This window comes from Clinocottus analis, unplaced genomic scaffold, assembly GCF_023055335.1.
Source record: "Clinocottus analis isolate CAN_PGR_092001 unplaced genomic scaffold, fCliAna1.0.p SCAF_3, whole genome shotgun sequence".
NCBI classification, from domain to species: Eukaryota; Metazoa; Chordata; class Actinopteri; order Perciformes; family Cottidae; genus Clinocottus; species Clinocottus analis.
Window position 1 is genome coordinate 18034446 of NW_027176042.1, and position 20196 is coordinate 18054641.

The 20196-nt window shown below is 42.4% G+C and overlaps 1 protein-coding gene across 2 annotated transcripts in view; it reads right to left on the reverse strand.

Annotated features, from left to right (window-relative positions):
• Positions 1-2043: 2043 nt before the first annotated feature.
• Positions 2044-20196, reverse strand: part of ppp1r16b (protein phosphatase 1, regulatory subunit 16B) — a 74901-nt gene continuing 56748 nt past the window's right edge. For both annotated transcript variants that reach the window (XM_068595234.1, XM_068595235.1), the window contains 8 exons: positions 17279-17424; positions 15374-15477; positions 10436-10560; positions 6918-7043; positions 6750-6825; positions 6240-6369; positions 5672-5819; positions 2044-5050 (listed from right to left, as the gene is read on the reverse strand). In XM_068595234.1, the coding sequence (XP_068451335.1) occupies positions 4574-5050; positions 5672-5819; positions 6240-6369; positions 6750-6825; positions 6918-7043; positions 10436-10560; positions 15374-15477; positions 17279-17424 (1332 nt within the window). In that variant the 3' untranslated portion in view covers positions 2044-4573. The remainder of the gene's footprint in view (positions 5051-5671; positions 5820-6239; positions 6370-6749; positions 6826-6917; positions 7044-10435; positions 10561-15373; positions 15478-17278; positions 17425-20196) is intronic.

A 20196-nucleotide genomic window follows, 5' to 3' on the forward strand; every position in this document is an offset into this window, starting at 1 on the left:
TCATTCAATTCTTTATAGCCCACTATTTAATTACTTTTATTGACATTTCTTCATGACTTACTGTTATGTAAGTAGTTTGAACACTTGATAGGTGAACACTGTTGACGAAGGAAGTGTTGCAGCTCTGGTGACACTCAGAAAACCGGTTCCTCTGGTTTCTTGAGGCGAGCTTTACTGCTTGCAGACATTTTGTCTTTTCAGTTAAAAATTCAAATTGTTTCCAGGCTGTTGGTTTGCTTCATGAATCCAACTGCCGGATCAGTTTTGCAGCTTCTCTTTATTCCTATTGTGCACAGCACCTTCATTGGAGATATATCTCAGTATATATTGATAGCTTTTGCATTGACACGGCGTCTCATGCCGGAGTGGAAGTAACTGACTTATTGTTCAGTTTTACTTAAGTCTGTGTAAATCCTTCGGCCAATTGGTTTGTACAGAAAGACCTTGACTTGCTTTACTTAAACATCTTAAATTCAAGACAAATAGAAGTCCAGTAAAGCCCAACTCATCCTGGGAACCCGGCAGACATTCTGACCCACTGAGCCATCCCTCCATCCATCCTTCAGTTCTTTTTGTGCAGCTCTTCTCTCCGTCTTCTAACGGGCTGGCAGTATGGTCAATAGTTTTTGGCCTCCTCCCAGCGCAGCCCTCCTTTCAGGCCTGCCATCCACCCTTCATTTGCATGCAGCCTTTATTTTCATCAGTGAAAACATCCCTTCGTTCCACCCATCACTCCATCACGGCGGCCCGTGTCTTCGCAGCTCCTGGGATCGGTTCATTTTCCACCTTCATCCTTTCACTCTCCCGACTGCTCCTCGGTGCAGTCCTTCATCATCCCTCCATTTATGCGAGCAGCAGAGTGGTCAGTATGCGTCTGTGTGTGCGTTCTGGCAGCGAGCCACTTCACCCTTCAGTGAAGAGGACTGAAGGACTGGGACCTGAGCCAGCTGGCATGGACTCAGTGCAGGCACAATAGCAAAAGCCAGGCCATGCAGATGAGGTTAATGCAGCCTGGATCATGTTTTCAGCACCATTGTTCTCCTTTCTATCTATTTGCCTTCAACAAACTGAGGCAGCTTCAGATCAATGGCTGATTTCGCCTAACATTTGCCCAAGTAACAGAGGACCGTAACTTGATGTAGATGTTTGACAAATTAGTTAATGTTTTTGGACATATTAGCCAGTAGGTGCTGTGTTACTACAGCCTAATGTATTGTATACTGATAAGCTTCTCCATAAAAGACAGACTACTGTATCCGTGCCAGAAGATGACTCACTACAATCAACAGAAGTGACCGGGATGAAGAAGCAACCATTGGGAGCCAGCAGCTTTTTGTTTTTCTGAACTGTCACTGAGGAGAATCTGACAGTGGAGAAAGTGGAAAAAAAGAAAGAAAAATGTTTCCCCTTAAACTGTCTTCTTGATTTCTTTCAGCTGTAACTCAGCTGTTATATGTCTGCAAAGTGACTGCAGGGTGCATCCTGTAGAAATATTGACCCCTCTGACCCCACAGCCAGTGAATAAGAGGAAGTACAGAAAGAGGGAAGGAGGAGGGGGTGGGGGGGGGAGGAAAGACAACACAGAACATCATTGAAGAGAGCAGTTGATGCCGGGCCAAGACCCTGACAGCTGTGTGCTGAAGGACGGTCCAGCCTCTGGCTGTTTCAGAACAGAAGAAGCTGTAGAAGTAGGGCAGAGAAGGCATACTTGCCGGGGTGAGATCAACTGTTGGTAACCTTCAAACGGCATGCAAACGTGATCTGCACATTGAATACAGAAAATACTGGTGCTTCTAAAAAAAAAAGAAGGGCACCAGAAAGTAATTTGTTTTCTCAACATGCAGATAGATCTTTAAATATTGGGCTACTGAAGGGGGCTACATGCCCCCACTTTTAAGAAATGCCTTTGGTGATGTCTGAAAATGAGAGGTTGGGCCTGTTTGCTGGTGTTCAGGCCTGCAAGGCACATTCTAACAAAAAAAAGCAAGTAATCCTTTGTACCTGTCGACAAAAAAGAGCTTTACTAATTCACAAGCGACCATATCAAATTCTCCAAATATACAATTTATTCAAAATATGTTAATGCCACCATCCACATATTCCAGTAATTATAAAATCAGTAGTTTTTCATCTTTATAGAGGCTTGCAGACAAACACAAGCTTTGATCTATACCATGAGAACACAGGGTACTTTTGAACAAGTGACTGTCCCTTTCTGGCTAATACTGAGTCACCGACCAGGTCGAAGTTAAAAAATACAATTTAATGAGATTTAGATTCCATTAGTAAGAAAGCAGATCGGACATTTAAATTGAAAATATTGCAGCAGCAAGGATGAATGTGAACTGGAGTAACACCAGTAGGTTTTAGCCCAATCATAACAAGATGACGCTTTAAACAATAAATAGAGAAGGAACCAAAAATAGTGGACATAGCAATCTCTTTGACTGTGACTTCTTTTGTACTTCCTCAAGTTAAGTTAAAAAAAACAAACTGCTTTCAATGAGACCGTTGCAAAAATTGCAGACGCTAGTCACGAGTATGATGATGACACCCTGGTGCACTTGACTTTCCAGATAGATCTTTAAATATTGGACGACTGCAGGGGACAACATGGACTCAGTATCTCCCTCTACAACCAAATATGTGCTAACGATGTTCCTCAATGTGGGTAATTGTATCTACATACATGTTCCTCAACAGTAACAACACATACGTGTAAATGCAGAACACATAGGGGATGCCAATTCAGACATATTTACAAATGCATCTGTATACATATTTGCCACTGTCCACTTCACTTTATGGGGGGGTTCAAGTGGCAGCGGCATTGTGGGTCGTCACATGGGGTTGGACATCAGAAACAAACTTCAATTTATGTAAAGAAAATCTTACACCAAAGTTTCACATGCCCCCCCTCCCGCCCCCACCTCCATAAATTGTTTTTCATATCATGGAAGACTCTTTGGCACTCACAAGGAGATTAGAGGGTCTGCTATTCCATAAAAAAGAGCAGTTCAACATTTTGGGAAAAATGATTATTCACCTTCTAGCTGCGGGTTGGGTGAGGAGATTGAAATATGAAGTCTTCAATCTTCTCATCTAACCTCCGGCAGGAAAGCATATTGCCCAAAATGTTAAACGATGTCCTTAAGAGAAGCTACTTCTAGTACTTGATTATATATTTCATATTGAAAGCATGATGCACTAAAGGACACCTGACATGTTGGTGTGGGCTCGCTACCCAATCCATGTGTGGATTACTGTTTTAAGAATAACTGAGGCATACAATTCCATACGAACAGTAATTCATTACATAACACTTACAACTTCTGTAATAAAACAAATACAGTGACTGGGAGAAGATGAAGCCACACAATGGCCACCAGGAGAAAAGAAAAAAAATAACACTGTTATTTGTAGTGAAACAAATATTAAATCCGTCCCAATAGGATGGCTTCTTTGTGTGATTTTAATAACACATAGCAGACAATAATCCTCGTTACACTTCATCTGTTGAACGTTAGATTTTCCATGTCAGGAAGTTCTTTGCTGGAAGACACGCCAGCTCATTCTTACATTTCATTCAAGCTCTCCACACAACATCCAAAAAATAAATACACTCAACTTTAGGAACCATCATTTTTTTCTTTACATATGACATTAATTTAATAAATAAAGAAATGTACAGTCATTTTTAAACTTGTTTGCTCAAATGATTTAAACAAGAGGGCGCAAGTTGAGTAATGCATGAAACAGTCAGTTCAGGTTTGATATGAGAGGACGGCGAGGTGAAGTATAGGTGACAAAAAATGTATAGCGACCGTTTCAAACACTAGTGCAGGACTGAAGTCTCTTCTGTTTCCTCTCGATGTAGAGGTACACTTCCTGAATATGTTAATGCTCTTTTATGGCATTCCTTCCCTTTACTTAGGCGGGCAGCGTTCTAACATGACGGATACGTCAAAGGAGACGTCGCAGGTCTCTTTTTGCTACGTTTGGGACACGTTCATGTCATGGGATGCATCGAGCAGATTCAAGAAATATGACATGAAGGAAATGTTTAATTACATCAAAACCATATTTTTTTGTAATACAGTTTTCCATCTTTTACCTCTGAGGACGAACATGCACCTTGTACCTTGAGATCGTCTCTACTTTCTTAATGTTTGACCCTTCCGGGGAAAACAAACTGATTCTAAATGGGGCCCCGGGGTCAGCAGCGTCTTCCTCGCTTTCCATCCATTTGTGGAGACTTTTAATCCAAGTGACACCTTGAGGATGAAAGTGGCACTGCTCGGCTCTTTTCCTCCTCTCTGCTACGCTCGACACATGCCTGCGTTTGTAGAAATGTCTTCTATTGTCGCAGGAGTCACATGGCAGTGAGGTACAAGGTACATTCTTCAGGCCCGCCATCTTCTCTGAGAGAAGTTTAAAGGAGGGGAGGAAAAGGATGCTAAGAGCCAGGAGCACTCCCTCTTTTCCTTCCTTCCTTCCTCTCCTCCTGCAGCACTTTCCTCGCCCCTGTGTGCAAGAACCCTTTTGTTCCGTCGACGGTCACGTGACCGGCGTGCTATGACACGCAGCAGCAGGTTCGCACCTTCGGCTGCTCGTCTTCCATTGGCTGTTTCAGTCTGAGGAGTGGCGGGTCGCCGCTGGCCGGGGTGTAGTAAACCGCGCTGCCGTTGGAGGAGACCAGCGGCATGCGGGGGTCCTCCGAGTGGTTTTTGGCGTCAGTGAAGGAGTCTGTGGAGCCGTTACCGAGGTGACCATTGAACAAGGGGTGATTCAACAATTTGGCGGCAGCCCTCTGCTTCTTGAGCTCGGACAGAGTCTGAGCGCGCTCTCTCGGACAGACTTCCTCCTGACTGGGCGGGCCGGGGACGGCCCCGCCCTTCTCGGTCGACTGCGCGTTACCGTTGGAGGGCGGTTTCTGCTGCGGCGTGGACGTCGTCGTGGAGATCAGGCCGTTCTGTTTGCTGATGCCATCTTTGAGGATGGCGGGAAGCTTGGGCTTGTCTGGCAGCTCCACAGCCACGACCGGCTTGACCTGCGGGACATCAATAGAGAATACTTTAATCTCTGCGAAGCTTCTCTTTCAGTACATGCAGGCCCGACACGTCACGGGGAGATCAGACATCTTTGTTATCTTTATACGGTGTCAAAGATATTAAGCTCATTTACTATATAAAGTTAGTCTCCCCTCAGAAAGTGTTTCTCAATCTTATACGAGGGGTTCTTTTGACGAAGCTTGGATTGTGGTTTTCAGATTATTATGTTAATGTTAAATTCACCGTGGAATTAGAAAAAAGAAGTCTGCAAACAAATAGTTTTCCTTTTTTTTTTCTCCAGACTTATCCAGATGTAGAAATGATTAAAATTCAAATACATCATTGCATAGGAACCTTATTTTTATGTCTATTTTATGGCTATAATCGCGCAACTGAATTGCACATGGTCAACGATAACCTGACGAGATCGAGGCGGCTGCAATTTTTAGAGCCAGGCTCTGCAGTTGCTCTCCACCGACTGCATTATAGTCGCAAATTTCAAATTAAAAGATGTAAGTAAACAGAATAGGATCAATAGTCTGGAAACACACATATTTTTCAACACAATTTTCTTTTTTTCCATCCTCATTCAGATCTGGATAAATAACCTGAAGACTCACATTAACCACCTGGTCATTCTCCTGGACAGACTCTTTCTCTTTCTCCTCCGCCTCCTCTCTCCCTCCCCTCCACACGATGGCCTCGGTCTCGTATTCTTTACGGCACAAGTTGTGTCTGTCCGACAGGCTGGCTCGCCGCACCACTTTTCTGTGGACACATGGGTTTGCAGTGAAGCCACAAATATAAATACAGCCTTTATTAAATACAATTACAATTCATGCCGTAATCGTATGTAGATTTTACTGACTGGAATTGCTCACAGTTCATCTACTTACATTTTAAACTCGAAGACTAAAAAGAGGCTGCTGTGCTCATATAAACAACAAAAACACATTTACTAAACTGGACAGAAGGCAGGAAACTGCCTCCCTTCACTGACGAGGATTTCTGTAAAATTGAAACTGTATTTTTAATTCAATTTCGTAAAAGCTATCGGTACAGTGCACACATTTTGTTTTGCCTAACTTGCCTCAATCAGCCGATCTTCCCCTTCTCTTTGGAGAGGAAAGTACAAACACGTTGGGAAATGAAATAGCGGCAGTATCACCAGCAGGTGGCGACACTTACCCACGACTGCCTGCACTGGACGTCCGCCTACACAGCGAGGTCTTGGGTTTGAGCTGTGATTTCATGATAATGTCATGTTTGTGTTTCAGGTCCAGCAGGATGGCCCTGAACTCCTCATCCTCACACAGATCTTGAGATGAGAAGGACGAAGGACAGGAAGCGTCACAAGACAAACTGTGCTGTTTATGTTTGGAAACTCATTTAAAAGTTACATTATTATCCTCAGTGATGCTACTAGTTACTAACATATATTTCTGTTCATATACTCAAGTTGTAAAACTTAACCATTCACCAACCACCGAGACAAACATGTAAATGCTGATATCACTAGTGATGAAAATAGCAAAGAAGGTTTATATTGACCATAACACGATTGAACTCAGAACAAACACACGGTGTAAACCTTGCATTGACTGAACAATCTGTAATTGAGACCATGCTGAGGTGACACATTTGTTTTCTTAACCCCCCACCAGGTGTATTGAGAAGAGTGCTGAGGTGTAAATATACCGATGGGGGTCTCGTCCAGGAAGGTCTTGGCATTGAGACTGGCTCCATGAGACACCAGCAGCTCCGCCACATGCATCTGAAACAACAGCAATAGCAGCAAATTATGTTAATGGTTCGGGAAACCTTCATGTGTGCCAGCTTATCTGCTTCCTGTTATGTTGACCTCACCTGACCCCAGCATGCCGCAGCGTGTAGGGGCTGCCATCCGTCGGAGTCTCTCAGGTCCATGCGAGCTCCGCCCTCCAGCAGCAGCTCTGCAGCCTGCACGTAGCCGCTCGCTGCTGCGATGTGGAGCTACGAGGGCAACAACCAAAACAACTATTTGTTTTTGGAGCGCACAGAATAGTTCATAGTTATGCTCTGCGCGTAGAATCCAGCGTGGATTTGACACTGAAGCCGCAGTTTTGATGGAAAGAATAATTTACTAATTAAAAAAAGACATTACACACTAACATGTAAAACAATATTCAAACACTTTGTTCTCTACTCTTAATTCTAGTGGGGATATTACGTTTCAAAAGATACCAAATATGTCTGACATAATATAATAATAATGTGACATCTTGACTAACAGTCCAAAAGATAAAGAATGTTCCATCATAGACGAAAGTCAAACAATTAAATATTCAGGTTTAAGAAGCAGGAATCAGGGACTAATTGATCAAAACTGCTGCCAAGTACGAAGTGATAAAGTCATTGTTTTAGTTTTACATCATATATTTGCAGACGCTGATATAATACATAGTCTATGCCACGCAAGCTCAACTTTACGTGTTTCTGAAATGCTTTGAATCTTATGCTTTTTTAGGTACAGTATTTTCAGGAGAGGAACATTTGTTTTTTTCTAGCCTTCGAACCAGTCTGAGAAACATACACATGTGTAAAATGAAGCCAGCCTTCATCTCATCTGTATCAGATTATGATTTTGCAGGGTGAGAGAGAGAGACGTGCACACCACACATAGCCCAACATTAGCATTGTGGAACATGTTTTAACAACTGAAGTAAGATGACTGCAAGGAGTCGTTTCTGTCCTGGAGAAAGCAGGAAAGGGAGCCCACCGCTACATGTACTGAAAATGTACTGCAAATTGAATGTCATATCTTTTAAAAGCTCAGTGAAGAATTCACAGCGTTTGTAACTCACAGAATATTTGGAAAGAAGAATGTGAAGGCTGAACTCAGTGAACGTCTGTGGCCTCACAGATCTTTTACCTGACAAGTTTATCTGCGTGGCTACAATACCCAGGCGTTTCTAAGTGAGACTGAAAATGTGTCCCATTATCCATATGAATCACATCTTTCTCCTCTCTGAAGCTTTTCCCTCCACCTTCCAGTTTGGCTGTCTGGATCAGGTATGAACAAAATGTTTCAGTTTCCTCACACAGTATCGCTGATATCTGGGTGTAATATCTGGGGTGCAGCCTGTCTCTCGCCAAAACGCATGTTGGGATAATCTCTCGCAGTCTCCTCCAGTTTTTCTCCAGTAGCCCAAGAAAAATGTCGTTCAGGTGAATTGTACAATTTCAAACAGCCGGTAAATGCGATAGTGAGGCTGAAATTGATCATTTGGTTAGTACCTTATTTATACTTTCTCATTTGTTTGCATCACTTAGATTATACTGAGATAATTTTATGAATGAAATCAATGAGCTCCTGTTTGATCAACCCATTCGCGACCACAAGGGATGGAAATCATTGCTCCTGCGCATCGAAAGAAAAGGGCACAAAATGAAAACAAAGAGATTAACCTTACATAACTTCCTACCAGTTCCAGGTCTCTTCTTTGCCAGAGATTTTAATAAGGCATGCTCTAGTTTGCTCCATCATGCTCGAATGAAGATTAACAGGAGCCATAAAGCAAGGAGACAAGCAGCTCAATCAGACAATCTGTAGTTAGACTTTAAAGCTTTACCGGGTTATTTTGGGCTACTACCATGTAATGTCCCCGGGCTATTTTTATCGAGTGATCCCTCACGTTGTTCCCCCGATGTAGATAAATCCCTGATACAAAATAAAGACTTAATTAAAGCCATTTGACTTCATAAGCTCTTCCCGGGGAAAAATTACACTAATGATTTTTTTTTTGTGCCCCACTTGACATTTTCATCCATCGATGCACTGAAATACACAAAAGAAAAGCTGAGGCCAGTTTAGTTTACGTGTCTGTGACTCGCTATTTGAAGCAAAAGAAAGTGTCTGCATATCAATCCCACGCATGCTCGGGTCCTCTCTGCGGTGGGAATGTTATTTTAAAAACAACAGGACGTGACGGACGCGTCCATATTTTGTCTTGCCTTACAGATGCTAACGCACAGCAGTTATTGGTCTCGTGGATATATTTCACTTTACCTCCATCAGATGTGCATTTCCTTTTGCTTGTTGCTGGTGATATGGGATTGTGTTTCTTTTCAGACTTCATAGATTGTCCCAATTGTCAGTACATTTTCTATCCAATTTGATATATCCAGCAGTGAAATTTGATTTGATGTGTTATTGTTTTTCCAGGAAGCTTGGGGAGGCAATTTGCTTTACTTCACTTTTTGTTCCAATTCTCTTGGCATCCCGGCAGCAACCAATGACTCAAATGCGCTGACAAAGAAAACCAAAAGTATGGCGTCCGTGGCCATTATGAGCCCGTCCATCCATTTCATTCAGCAATAATATTTCAACAATAACTATTGTTTAAGCCTGGCTTTGTGTTCGATTCCCATTAAAGCTTTGCACTTACGATGAAAGTGAGCGTCCAAATGCTTGATTAGCTTTAAAGGTTTTATGGCCCTTATGAGCCAATGTTGCAGCGCATAATCATTACAAAGGGAATCTGCAATAAAGATGGTCCTTTAAATATTTACACACCTTCTCCTTTCACCTCAGTGCTGACCTGTCATGCCTGATCATTTGAAAAGAGTTGCTTAAACTCTTGCCTGCTGGCTGAAAGGCAGCGACGAAATTTGTCTTATTCACAGCTCTGTATTAGTCTCGGATCTTTTTACAGCTTTGAGTTAATGAGCAATAATGTCCACACAATTATACGTCTCAAACAACTTTCGGATCATGTCCTGTCTTATCGCCACATCACTCATATTCAAATATTGGCTTATCTAATTATTCCTTCCAGTTTCTGTGGCAACATGGTGTCAGTGCACATGAAGTGCATGACTCTATGGATGCAGTCGGCTCTTTACAGGCGGCTGCAGCTGCAGCTTTGATGAAGCTACGTATTGTTTTTACAGAGCAACGGTGGTGTTGTTGTTGTTGTTATTTGTGTTGTTGGATGTTTTGAGCTAACTCTGTTGAAATACAACACGTGGCAACATTGATGTATGATTACTGCACATGGTCCCTTAGAAATTAAATATAAAAATGAAATAAATACACATAATACTAGAACACTTGAGTCATATTCACTGCTACGTTGTACGCGTTCATAAGTATGTGTGTGAGCAGTAGCTTTGCCCTGTCGTGCAAAAACCCAACAAACTTTTATTGCACTGTTAATATTTAATATTTTTTCTGATGTTTTGACATTTCCTTTATACCCTGGTCCTAAGAGAGAGGACATTTTTGAGTCAGCAATATTTTAAACTTAAACTTTAAACTAAAAAAGAAGAAAGAAAAGCATTGAGTCAGCTTGTTTTAAATGGAGATTGGTCGAGAAAGGTCAAAACTGAGAACAAAGTCTTACCAGCGTGGCTCCCTGGGAGTCCTGCTGGTTCACCTCCTCTCCCTGTCGCAGCAGGTCCTGAACGTCTCCCATCATCCTCATCTCCGTCGACGCTCGCGTCTCGTTGATCATCTCCTGGGTGATGCCTGTCGATCAAATGCACGAGCGGAACCACAGCGTTAATCGCGAGGTTTTTAATCACAAGTTCTTTCCCGACAGCCTCGACATACGACTGCAGCCTGCTGACGGGGCGAGTTCCTCGCTGACCAGATGCTCGTGGAGGCGCAGAGAGGCCACTCGCTCGTCATAAAATAACTTCAAAAAGTCAACGTTATAAAGAAAAATTCATTTTCAGGTTTGACAACAACATCATTTTTTTTTTTATTAGACTGGGGGCTTTCTACTAGCAAGGGTTCAGGGCATCCACAATAAATAAAAAAGAATCTCAGTATCAAAAATGATAGGTTTGAAGGAAAGGAGAAATAAGCTTTAATGGGAGAGCAGCAGATTCAGAGCAATGTTCACAATCACTAAACCAATGAGCCAAACCAAAAGCAGAGTCATTTAGAACATCATGAATTAAAGATAAATATCAAATAATGTTCCTGGTTAACGTACATACATTTGCAAATAAGTATTTCAACGTATTTAACTTCATAAGATTAACACAATGCTGCCTTCAGAACAGTCTTTGAATGTTAAATACTTGAATACTAATTTCTTTCCTGCTGCCTTTCCCAACACCTTCTGCCAAAAGTTAAATCTGTTTGGCCCAGTTGAAGCTCAGGTGATTCTGTTTGTCACAGCCGCTCTACATTCCTCCTTTAATTCATTGCCTCACTGCCAGGTACGACTTAATACGGTGACGGTCTCTCTGGACATCTTCCCCCGCAGTAACGTGAGCAGTAACGTACCGTACTGTCCAGCAAATATAAAGAAATGTAGAAAGAAAACGGCGACTATTACAATCTCACAGTGTGAGACGAAATATGTGAATTACTAAAACTACAATAAATCAAGTGCTGTGGATGCAAATAAGAGACAACTATTTGAATGTATTTGTCACTTGAAAAAGTCCTTAGAAGGACCGCAGCTGGAAATAAAAGCTCAAAGATGTTTGAGTATTTGCAGGGATTCGTAATTTGAAGATACAACTTACAAGCAGAAGTAGACCGGCGTCCCCTGACTGTGCACAAATCATTGCCAGTATTTCAACCTTACAACCTTACCTGTGACACAAAGTTATAATTTGAACCTGGGCGAGGGACGCGAAAGGCAAATCTATCCACTCAGCCAGCATCCCGGCCTCCAGCCCGCCGTTTCAAAGTTAACTTCCTGTTTCAGTGTCACACTCGTGTTTTCAGCCAAGGCCAAACTAGATCCGCTGTAATTCTGAAAAATGGTGAAGAGGAACATTGGTTTTTCTTTCCTCTGAATTCATAACCAGAATCACAGCCCGAGGGCGCTCAAAGGGGCGGGAATCAGGACGACAGTCCCCTTTGTCGACTTAAATGAAATGCATCCCTCCAGCTACTATTTTCTTCCCTGTTTTCTGTCAGCAAGCATCCGTCTCTTTGGTTATGTTTTGATTTGGTTACAGCGATGCCCTTCAGCTTAACAATGCCCCAAAGGATTTAAAGACATGTATAATACAACAGACATTCCTCATTGTCACACTATGACAAATGTATTTAGCAGAAACAATGTCAATATATCAGCACATAAATAAGAAAACAAGAGTTATTCTAGAAGCTGAAGACGGATCACAGGACCAAGAACATCGGTCTGTGGAACAAACCTGTTTTCCTTAACTCAAAGTATAAATGAGTCCTGCAATGACAACAATACTTGCATAGTTGGGGATAAAAACGCAACTAGAGACACTAAACTAAATGTCAAAACCCCCCTCTGAATCTACTGACAAGCAGCAAACCCTCACATTTAGCCAGATGGAGGCAACACATGTTATTTTTAACGTAAGTGATTTTAAAACAAAATCAAATCTCCTAAAATAGCACAATCCTGTGGGTGATGCCATCGATGCTACTGCCATGTTTATCAACAGTCTATGATTTTAGCTTCGAACTGGATTGGGGATCCAAAATGACGTCAACCGTCTGGTTTGAACTGCTCTGCATCCCCACTTTACTTCACCAGGTTCACTTCCTGCTCCACGTTTGCCCGTTATCACTGCGGCTCATCAGTGATGATCCGGACTCAACAGGGAGGATCAAGAGAATGTCAGATCAGTCCATGGTGTGTGTGTTTGTGTGTGTGTGTTCGCGTGGCTAAATGCATGTGTGTGTGTGTGTGCATGCTTGTGTGTCTGTGTACGTGTGTAGGTGTGTGCGCATGCAGGTGTCTGTGTATGCGCGTGTGTGCCTGTGTACGGGTGCGTGTGCGCGCGTGTGTCTGTTTGCGTGGTTAAGTGCGTGTGTGTGTGTGTCTATGCGTCCGTGTGTGCGTGTCTGTGTGCGTGGTTAAGTGCGTGTATGTGTCTATGCATGTGTGTGCATGCGTGTCTGTGTGCGTGGTTAAGTGTGTGTGTGTGTCTATGGGTGCATGTGTGTGTGTGTGTGCTTGTGTGTGCGTGTGTGTCTGTGTGTGTGTCTATGCGTGCATGTTTGTGCGCGTGCGCGTCTGTGTGTGTGTGTGTGTGTGTGCCCATCCCTGCGGCGTCTCTTGAGAGAGAATTATAATCCAGCAACACGGCCGAGAACGTTACGGGAGCAATTAGCAGCGGCGCGCTCCCTTTGATCATCTTAATAATCATTCTCCTCACCTACTGTACCGCTATCTGCATTCTGCGGCTCCAGAGATCTCATTGTAAACTGAGAAGCTCATTTTCCGTCGGCCTCCATTTTCTCTCTCCAAGCCCCCAGCCGCTCTCTGTGTTTTTTCCAGAATTGTCTGTCGTCTATTTGCACCATAAAAAAATTTAAAAATGCATTAACCCCACTGACGATGCAGCACTTAGCACAACAAGGCTCTTTCAGACCTTTAATTGTCTGAGGAAATGTGCCTGAACCCCTCTGATGCCCTCTAGCAGCACCCTGCTTCCACACCGTTTCCTTCTGTTTACCTCTCAGCAGCTCCACTGAGGCATTTGGGATTCACCTTCACGCCGAAGGACACTTTGACCGAGGAAAATTGCACTATTTTTTAACCGTCTCGTTTTTGCTGCTACCTCTCTATTATTTACACCCACCAGAGTGACAGCCACCCACAGCCGGATGGACACATGTAAACAAGAGGAATAAAACGCTAGGTTGGTCATAGCAAGTGCTTCATTGGATGGCGATTTGTCCGAGAATATGGGGCGTAAACCCCAGGGGCACATGATGAAAGACTGATGAAAGAAATGCTAAATCAGAGATTGAACTGAATTACAGTGGTTAGTGGAACAGAGAGTGTCTCCCAAGTTAGCTACCGTTGCTAGTTTCTGTGTTCGCTTCTGGTCGGAATCAACGATGATTGTAGAAGAGACTTCGGGAGGCTCAAGCTGTTTGCCCACAGAAGTGTTGAAGGAATTGTTAGTCAGAATAAACACAATTAAGAGACTGAGACCCAGTTTGAAGACCGAGATTGAACCAAACAGCACCCAACCTCAGCAGTTACACGAGGGCATTTCTCTCCATTTAAAGCCACAGATTCATTTGTAAAATATAAAATGTTTCTTTGAAAAAGGAGGACAGAATTTTGCTCATGAGAAGATCAATGCGCTGTAAATATGAGGGAGTGGCGTCAATCCTTTCATCTAATAGCTAACAAGCATATTTCCCAAATAACTATTCCTATAAACCAGCAACACTACGGCGGGCGTTCCTCTCCACCCAAAGCCCCCGCAGCCACAGATTCAGCCACTTAGTTATCCGACTGTGCGTTCACACGTCTGCCTTTTGATGAAACTGTTAACCGAAAAACAAAAACAAAACATTGACAAGAGCTTATGTTAAGAAGGGTTGAGTGCGATTTAACTCCGGTGTAAATAAAGCTGTCTGTCACCCGACTCCCTCTGCGTCAGTCTTCATTCATATCACACAAACACCGACACAGATGCAAACACTTCTCGAACGCAGCGTGACTTTCCCTCACTGATGTGACGTCTCCTTGAACTCTCTCTCTCTCTCCCTCCCTCTCCCACTGCCTCTCTCTCACATCACACGGACAAACCGCGCAGACTGTGTTTGTTGACATTGATACAGCATGAATATACAGTATCCCAATCTGCATCCCATCACACGTGAGGGAACTGTGAATATCTCAGCGCTCCCAGGGGAGTCAATCCTGCATCTCTGTGGGACACTAAGTCCTTTCTGAGGTCACAAACCTGCTGCAATCTTCCTCAACAATCTGTTCCTGTGGCTGACATACTTTGAACGCTGCCAGAAGCCGCATACACTCTTATCCCGTTGCTCAGGTTAAGGCGGCTTTATACTTTCTGTTAGACGTAAGGGGAGAAATCGGGGGGTCAAAACTATCAAATACAAAGAATTGTGTAATATTGAGAAGGATCTAGACCACTCCCACAAACAGTGGTTGCCCAATCATAGCTTAGCAATTGCACCGTGGCACGGTATCTTTAAATGTATGTCAGATGGATTTGTAGCAAGCCAAATTTATGAGCGACAGCAGAAACAAAGCGTTGCTGTCAAAGGAAAAGATCCACAACCAACAGTAATAAGTTGTTGGTTAAAGGTCCGTTAAATTAAAAGCTGTGTATTACTTCCACTAGCAAATAATTGAAGAAAGACGTCACAGCATTGTGACGTTATCACTTTACATGGAGAAACAACTTGTTCTCATGTTCAGTTGAACTGTGGACATTGTTGGGATAAAAAGTTCCCAAACAAAAGAATCAACAATCTCAGTTGACCAACTGAGAGCTACGGCTCAAAGATTCTGACCGCGGTCCCGATGTCCGCGGCCGTGCCGTCTCTTTAAGTATTTATACTCTACCTCGGTTGGCCATAGCCGTCTCAATGATGTCCAGCGTCGGGTCGTCTTCACACAGGTCGTACGGCATGTTCCCATCAGAGTTGACCCCCAGCAAATCTGCACCGCTTTGGGAAACGAGAGGACAAATGACTGGAATGTTGAGTTGTGTAAGTTAAACAGTGTTGTTGACAACAAGTTACATTCAAGGGCATTATCTGTCATTCAGATATACATACAAATGTACATTCATGTTTTTAAAATATTAAAAAGCTTTTGTTGAGAAACAAAGAAATACATTACAGCTGAATATAATTTTCAGATAGTTGGTCTGTTTAAATGAGCAATGCTGTTAATCATCAAAAGTATTTTATGCAAACCTGCTGAAAGAAAAAGAGAAGCTGATCCATAACTCAAATATAGATAAATCTCAGTCGGCGCACTAATTGATGATTATAATTAAATTCTTTCACTCCTGAACAAGTTGGCCAGAATTATTCGACGGTTTTTAATCAGTAATTTCACTGTGGATAATGAGTCCGACTGATATAATGAGTGGATCGATAAGTCCTGCGTGTCAACAGATGGCAGCAGTGTGGCTGAATATGTTGCGTGTGTTTCTAGTTATTGCACACAGGCAGAAACAGTTTGAGGGTTCACATACTGTCAGCATCTGTGCACGTCTCTGTGTGTGTGTGTGTGTGTGTGTGTGTGTGTGTGTGTGTGTGTGTGTGTGCCGTTAGATCAGAGGACATAATCAAATCCCAATGCAACAATGTGTGTGCAACTCTCTACAGAACGTGTTCAATATGTTCAGATGTAAATGTGTCAGGAGACAAAAATCAACAACGCATGAGGACTTTTTTTTTTTTTGCACAGAGCAAACCTGGATCAGCATTATTGAATTATGCGTGACATTTACAAAACAAAGACGGCTAATAACAACCGTATTAATCATTACATGCCCTTGGGTTGGGAGACAATTCAATATTACCCTTTATTGACTATGAAGATATGATGATTTCACATTTGACCAAATTCTGTCTTGATTAATGTCTCAGAGCAAATTGTAAAACTCTAGCGTATCAGATGTAAAAGTCCAATTAATTTTTACTGAATGTCAATTTGAATACTTTATAAGCAATAATCCATATCACTACATCAACTGATATCATTAAATAATAATGATTTCAACAGTATCTGCCTGCCCCAAAAGGTCCATGCTCCTTTGCCACACCGGGTAATGGTGGAGGACATTGCTTCCATTTTCACATCTTTGTTTTTTAAATAATTGTATTTATAACAATGCAATCGTTTTTTTCTTGCTACTGCCATTAGTGTGTTATCTACTCGGCATTGCCTCGACTCTTCCAGTGCTTTAAAATAAATTTCTGCTCCTCCAGGTTGCAACTTCTGTTGTTTTAGGAAAAGAAAACACCTAATTTCTCCTGCCCAGAACTCAATTAAAAAACTAATTCATAGTTTCCTGCAAACTGCTTACCGTGGCCCACTGGGGACAGTGGTTGCAATAATTTAGACTGTGGTGTCTGTGTGTGTGTGTGTGTGTGTGTGTGTGTGCACAGTTTTCCTCTGGAAAGCACTTAGCGCTGCACACCATTCTGTCTGATGAGCAGCCTCTGTGATTTGTCCAGCCAGTCAATACAAACTTTAAACTAACTTCACCTCCAGAATCTAAAGTAAAGTGTTGAAATAAAAAAGAATTTCACCTTGTGTTTCTGACACATCGGCAACTTGGATGTGGCTGATGGGATTGTTTGATTTTACTTTCCTCAACAGCACAGCAAAAACTGTAGTTTTAAGATGATGGTTCAAACCGGAGCTCTCATTTAATACTTCCTCCAGAAGTTCTCTTCATTTCACTTCTGCTCTAAAGCGCTGCAGGAACCCCTTGTGTAGCGTCTTACTTACTGTGCAATGAGAACCTTGACCAGTCCTGCGTGGCCACAGGTAGCGGCGGCGTGCAGCGGCGTCCACAGCTCGTTGTCCTGAGCGTTGACGCTGGCTCCTCGGTCCAGCAGGATCTTCACCATCTCCTCATAGTTATCTATGCAACACTGTCAGGAAAAAGAAAGGGGGAAAAATAAGTAATACATATAAATGGTATTGCTGATGCTGTAATACTTAGATTAGGTCAGATATAGGAACATGTATAAGGACTGATAAAGAGGGATATAATGAGATAAGACGGCAGGAGATAACTCATAAAAAAGATATGAGTTAATACTTTGTAGCACATATCTGTATCTGCGGATTTCAACAAAATCATCAAGTAGTGTGAGAACTGTGGCGACAGACTGGGATCCACCGCTTCCTCTTGTTTGGAGGACATTGACATGCATTTCCACTACATTTTAATATTCTCAGGATGATGTTGCATGTGATTCTCACAGTGAGTAAGCTGCGTTGCATCGATGCAGCTGCATCTTAATCATCGCAGGAAATGGATGAAAAGAGACTCATAGTCGCAAAGAGCACAAACAAACAAGAAGTCCATTACGAAGTCGAACCCAATCTCATCAAAAGTCTGTTATTGCATATTGCAGAACGCAAAACCGAGAACACATCAAGCCAATTTGGACGGAGTCATTCTGACATCTCAGCTGTTGCTCCCTGGAAGTGTAACAAGGAGCTGGAAATGCCTCCATAACTCACACCCATCCACTGAGACAAAGACACAGGCAGAAAGTATTTTCCTTGTTAATCTTGGGTGTGATTAAAGGGTGGGGTGGAAGGAGATTTGTTCCGTGTAAACCATCCTCTCTTCTAGCTGCTGTCAGCAACAGCAGTTTTCTCCATCAGACCTAATAGGCGTGACTGTGTCAGTGCGACGGCGCTGAGGAAAGACAAGTGAGAAAAACAACAAAGAGAGAGAGTACAAGGAGCAGACGTGGAGTCAAAAAATGTGAATATATTGTCACAGCGGAAAGGTTCAGAGTAAAAGTCTTGTTCTCAGTCTGAAAGGGGCAAATCAGCAGAGGCCAATGCTGTTATTTGAGCTGGCAAAGTTGTGGGGTTTTGAATTTGATCTATTAAATGTTATGTTTGGACCCTCAGTTGAGTGTATGTATAGCATATCAAAGAAGACATGTCGTAAAAAATCCTTCTTTGTTTCCGGAAACAGCAGCATGTTTTGTTTTTTACCTCAGAGAACATCCACTTTTGTAAGAAGCCACTGCAGTGTTGTCGGCTCTCGACTCTGAGCTTTTGAAATGAAAATGAGTCATCTGATGCGATAAGATGCTCAATCTGCTGACTGCTGTTAATCCCGTTATGATTCTACCCACTGAAAGATTTAAACAAAGTGGGGAAAATGGGGGGAAACGGTTGGTAAAAAACAAAACGGAAACAACCAAATTAATCTATCCATCTTATGAAGCACTTAAGCTGCCAAAATTATTCCTTTAATGTTAAAATTAGAGCCTCTGGAACATTTCTGTAATTAAAAAATGTACAGGGTGTTTTTCACATCCCTGAAACAGCTAAGTGTTAGACTGAAGCTCTCTGAAGGGTCCTGGTTCAATCAGCAGCCAATGTGGCTATCTAATCTTTAATATTCCCTTTGGGGATCAATTCACTTCCTGTAAAACAATAAGACAATTCGGGTAGAAATTGGCAGAGTCGACATCTTGCCTTCAGCTCATCATTCTGTGTCTTCACCGTTCTTATGTAGTCAAAGAATAAGATGCAAGTGGAAAAATTGTCCTTTAATGTCTGCCAGATGGCCAGTCCACCACTGCTGCTAGTGAACATGCAGGCTGCGGTTGAGCAGCAGAAACACTGATTTATGATCTAATTCTTATACAGCGTTCGGGGTTCTGCTCAGGATGGCTGCAGTGGCTTTCAAACCATGATTTTTAAGTCAAACACAATCCACACACAAAAATGGTGAACAAACTGCATTCATTTTCAGATGAAAAAAAGATAATAAATCATAATATATGTTATCGCAACGCAAAAGAAACCTGCGATATCGTATTGTGGCTTCGTATCATGACAATATGTTATTGTGGGACCTCGGGTGATTGCCACGCCTATACTTTGTTTCCATAAAAGTACATTTCCCCCTCTTACACTACGTCTTTAAAGACTCCACCACCCTGCAGATGCTCACTATGGAAACCTTGAGAAGCTGAGGTGCGCAGAGCAGACTGTTTTTTTTTTCTTCTTCATGGATTTACATAGAGGATGAGCTGAAGTTCCATCTCTAGAGGTTTTTAGTATCTGAGAGAAGGAGCGAGAGCAAGTCACAGTAAGACAGCTAGATGGGCACACCCATTAATTTAAAGAAACAGGGTGGAGATACCAAGAAAGAGACGCGGAAGCAGATTGGAAGATATCCAAAAGTCTGTTTTGAAAATGCACACAACAACAACAGCAGATGCTTTCCTTCAGCATCCTATGACGTCATTCGGACAACACGCTAACGGCACCAGACAAGCCAAAATGAACCAGCAGAAAACACACAACAGAACAAAACACAGCAGTTAAATGTACTGGCTCTTATAAGATGTTACTTATCTGACAATAAATGTCGTGGAGTAATGAGTGTTGAGTGTTTAGTGTAATCTAGACAGGAAGAACGGAGCACAGAAGTCGTTATTGTGTGACAAGGCGAGCAGCTGATGCTGCAGAATGATTTAATGGCTGAGGCCGTCACCTTTGGCCCCACGTACATCCCTGCTGGCTTTCAAACAAAACCTCAATCTGTCTTCTCGGTCACCTGTGCTGCATCTCTGTCTCCGTCTGCCTAGCGCCTAAAAAAATGAATAATCTTAATCTGAGTGCTTACACAACTATTTAAAAAAAAAAAAAACACATTGACGTAA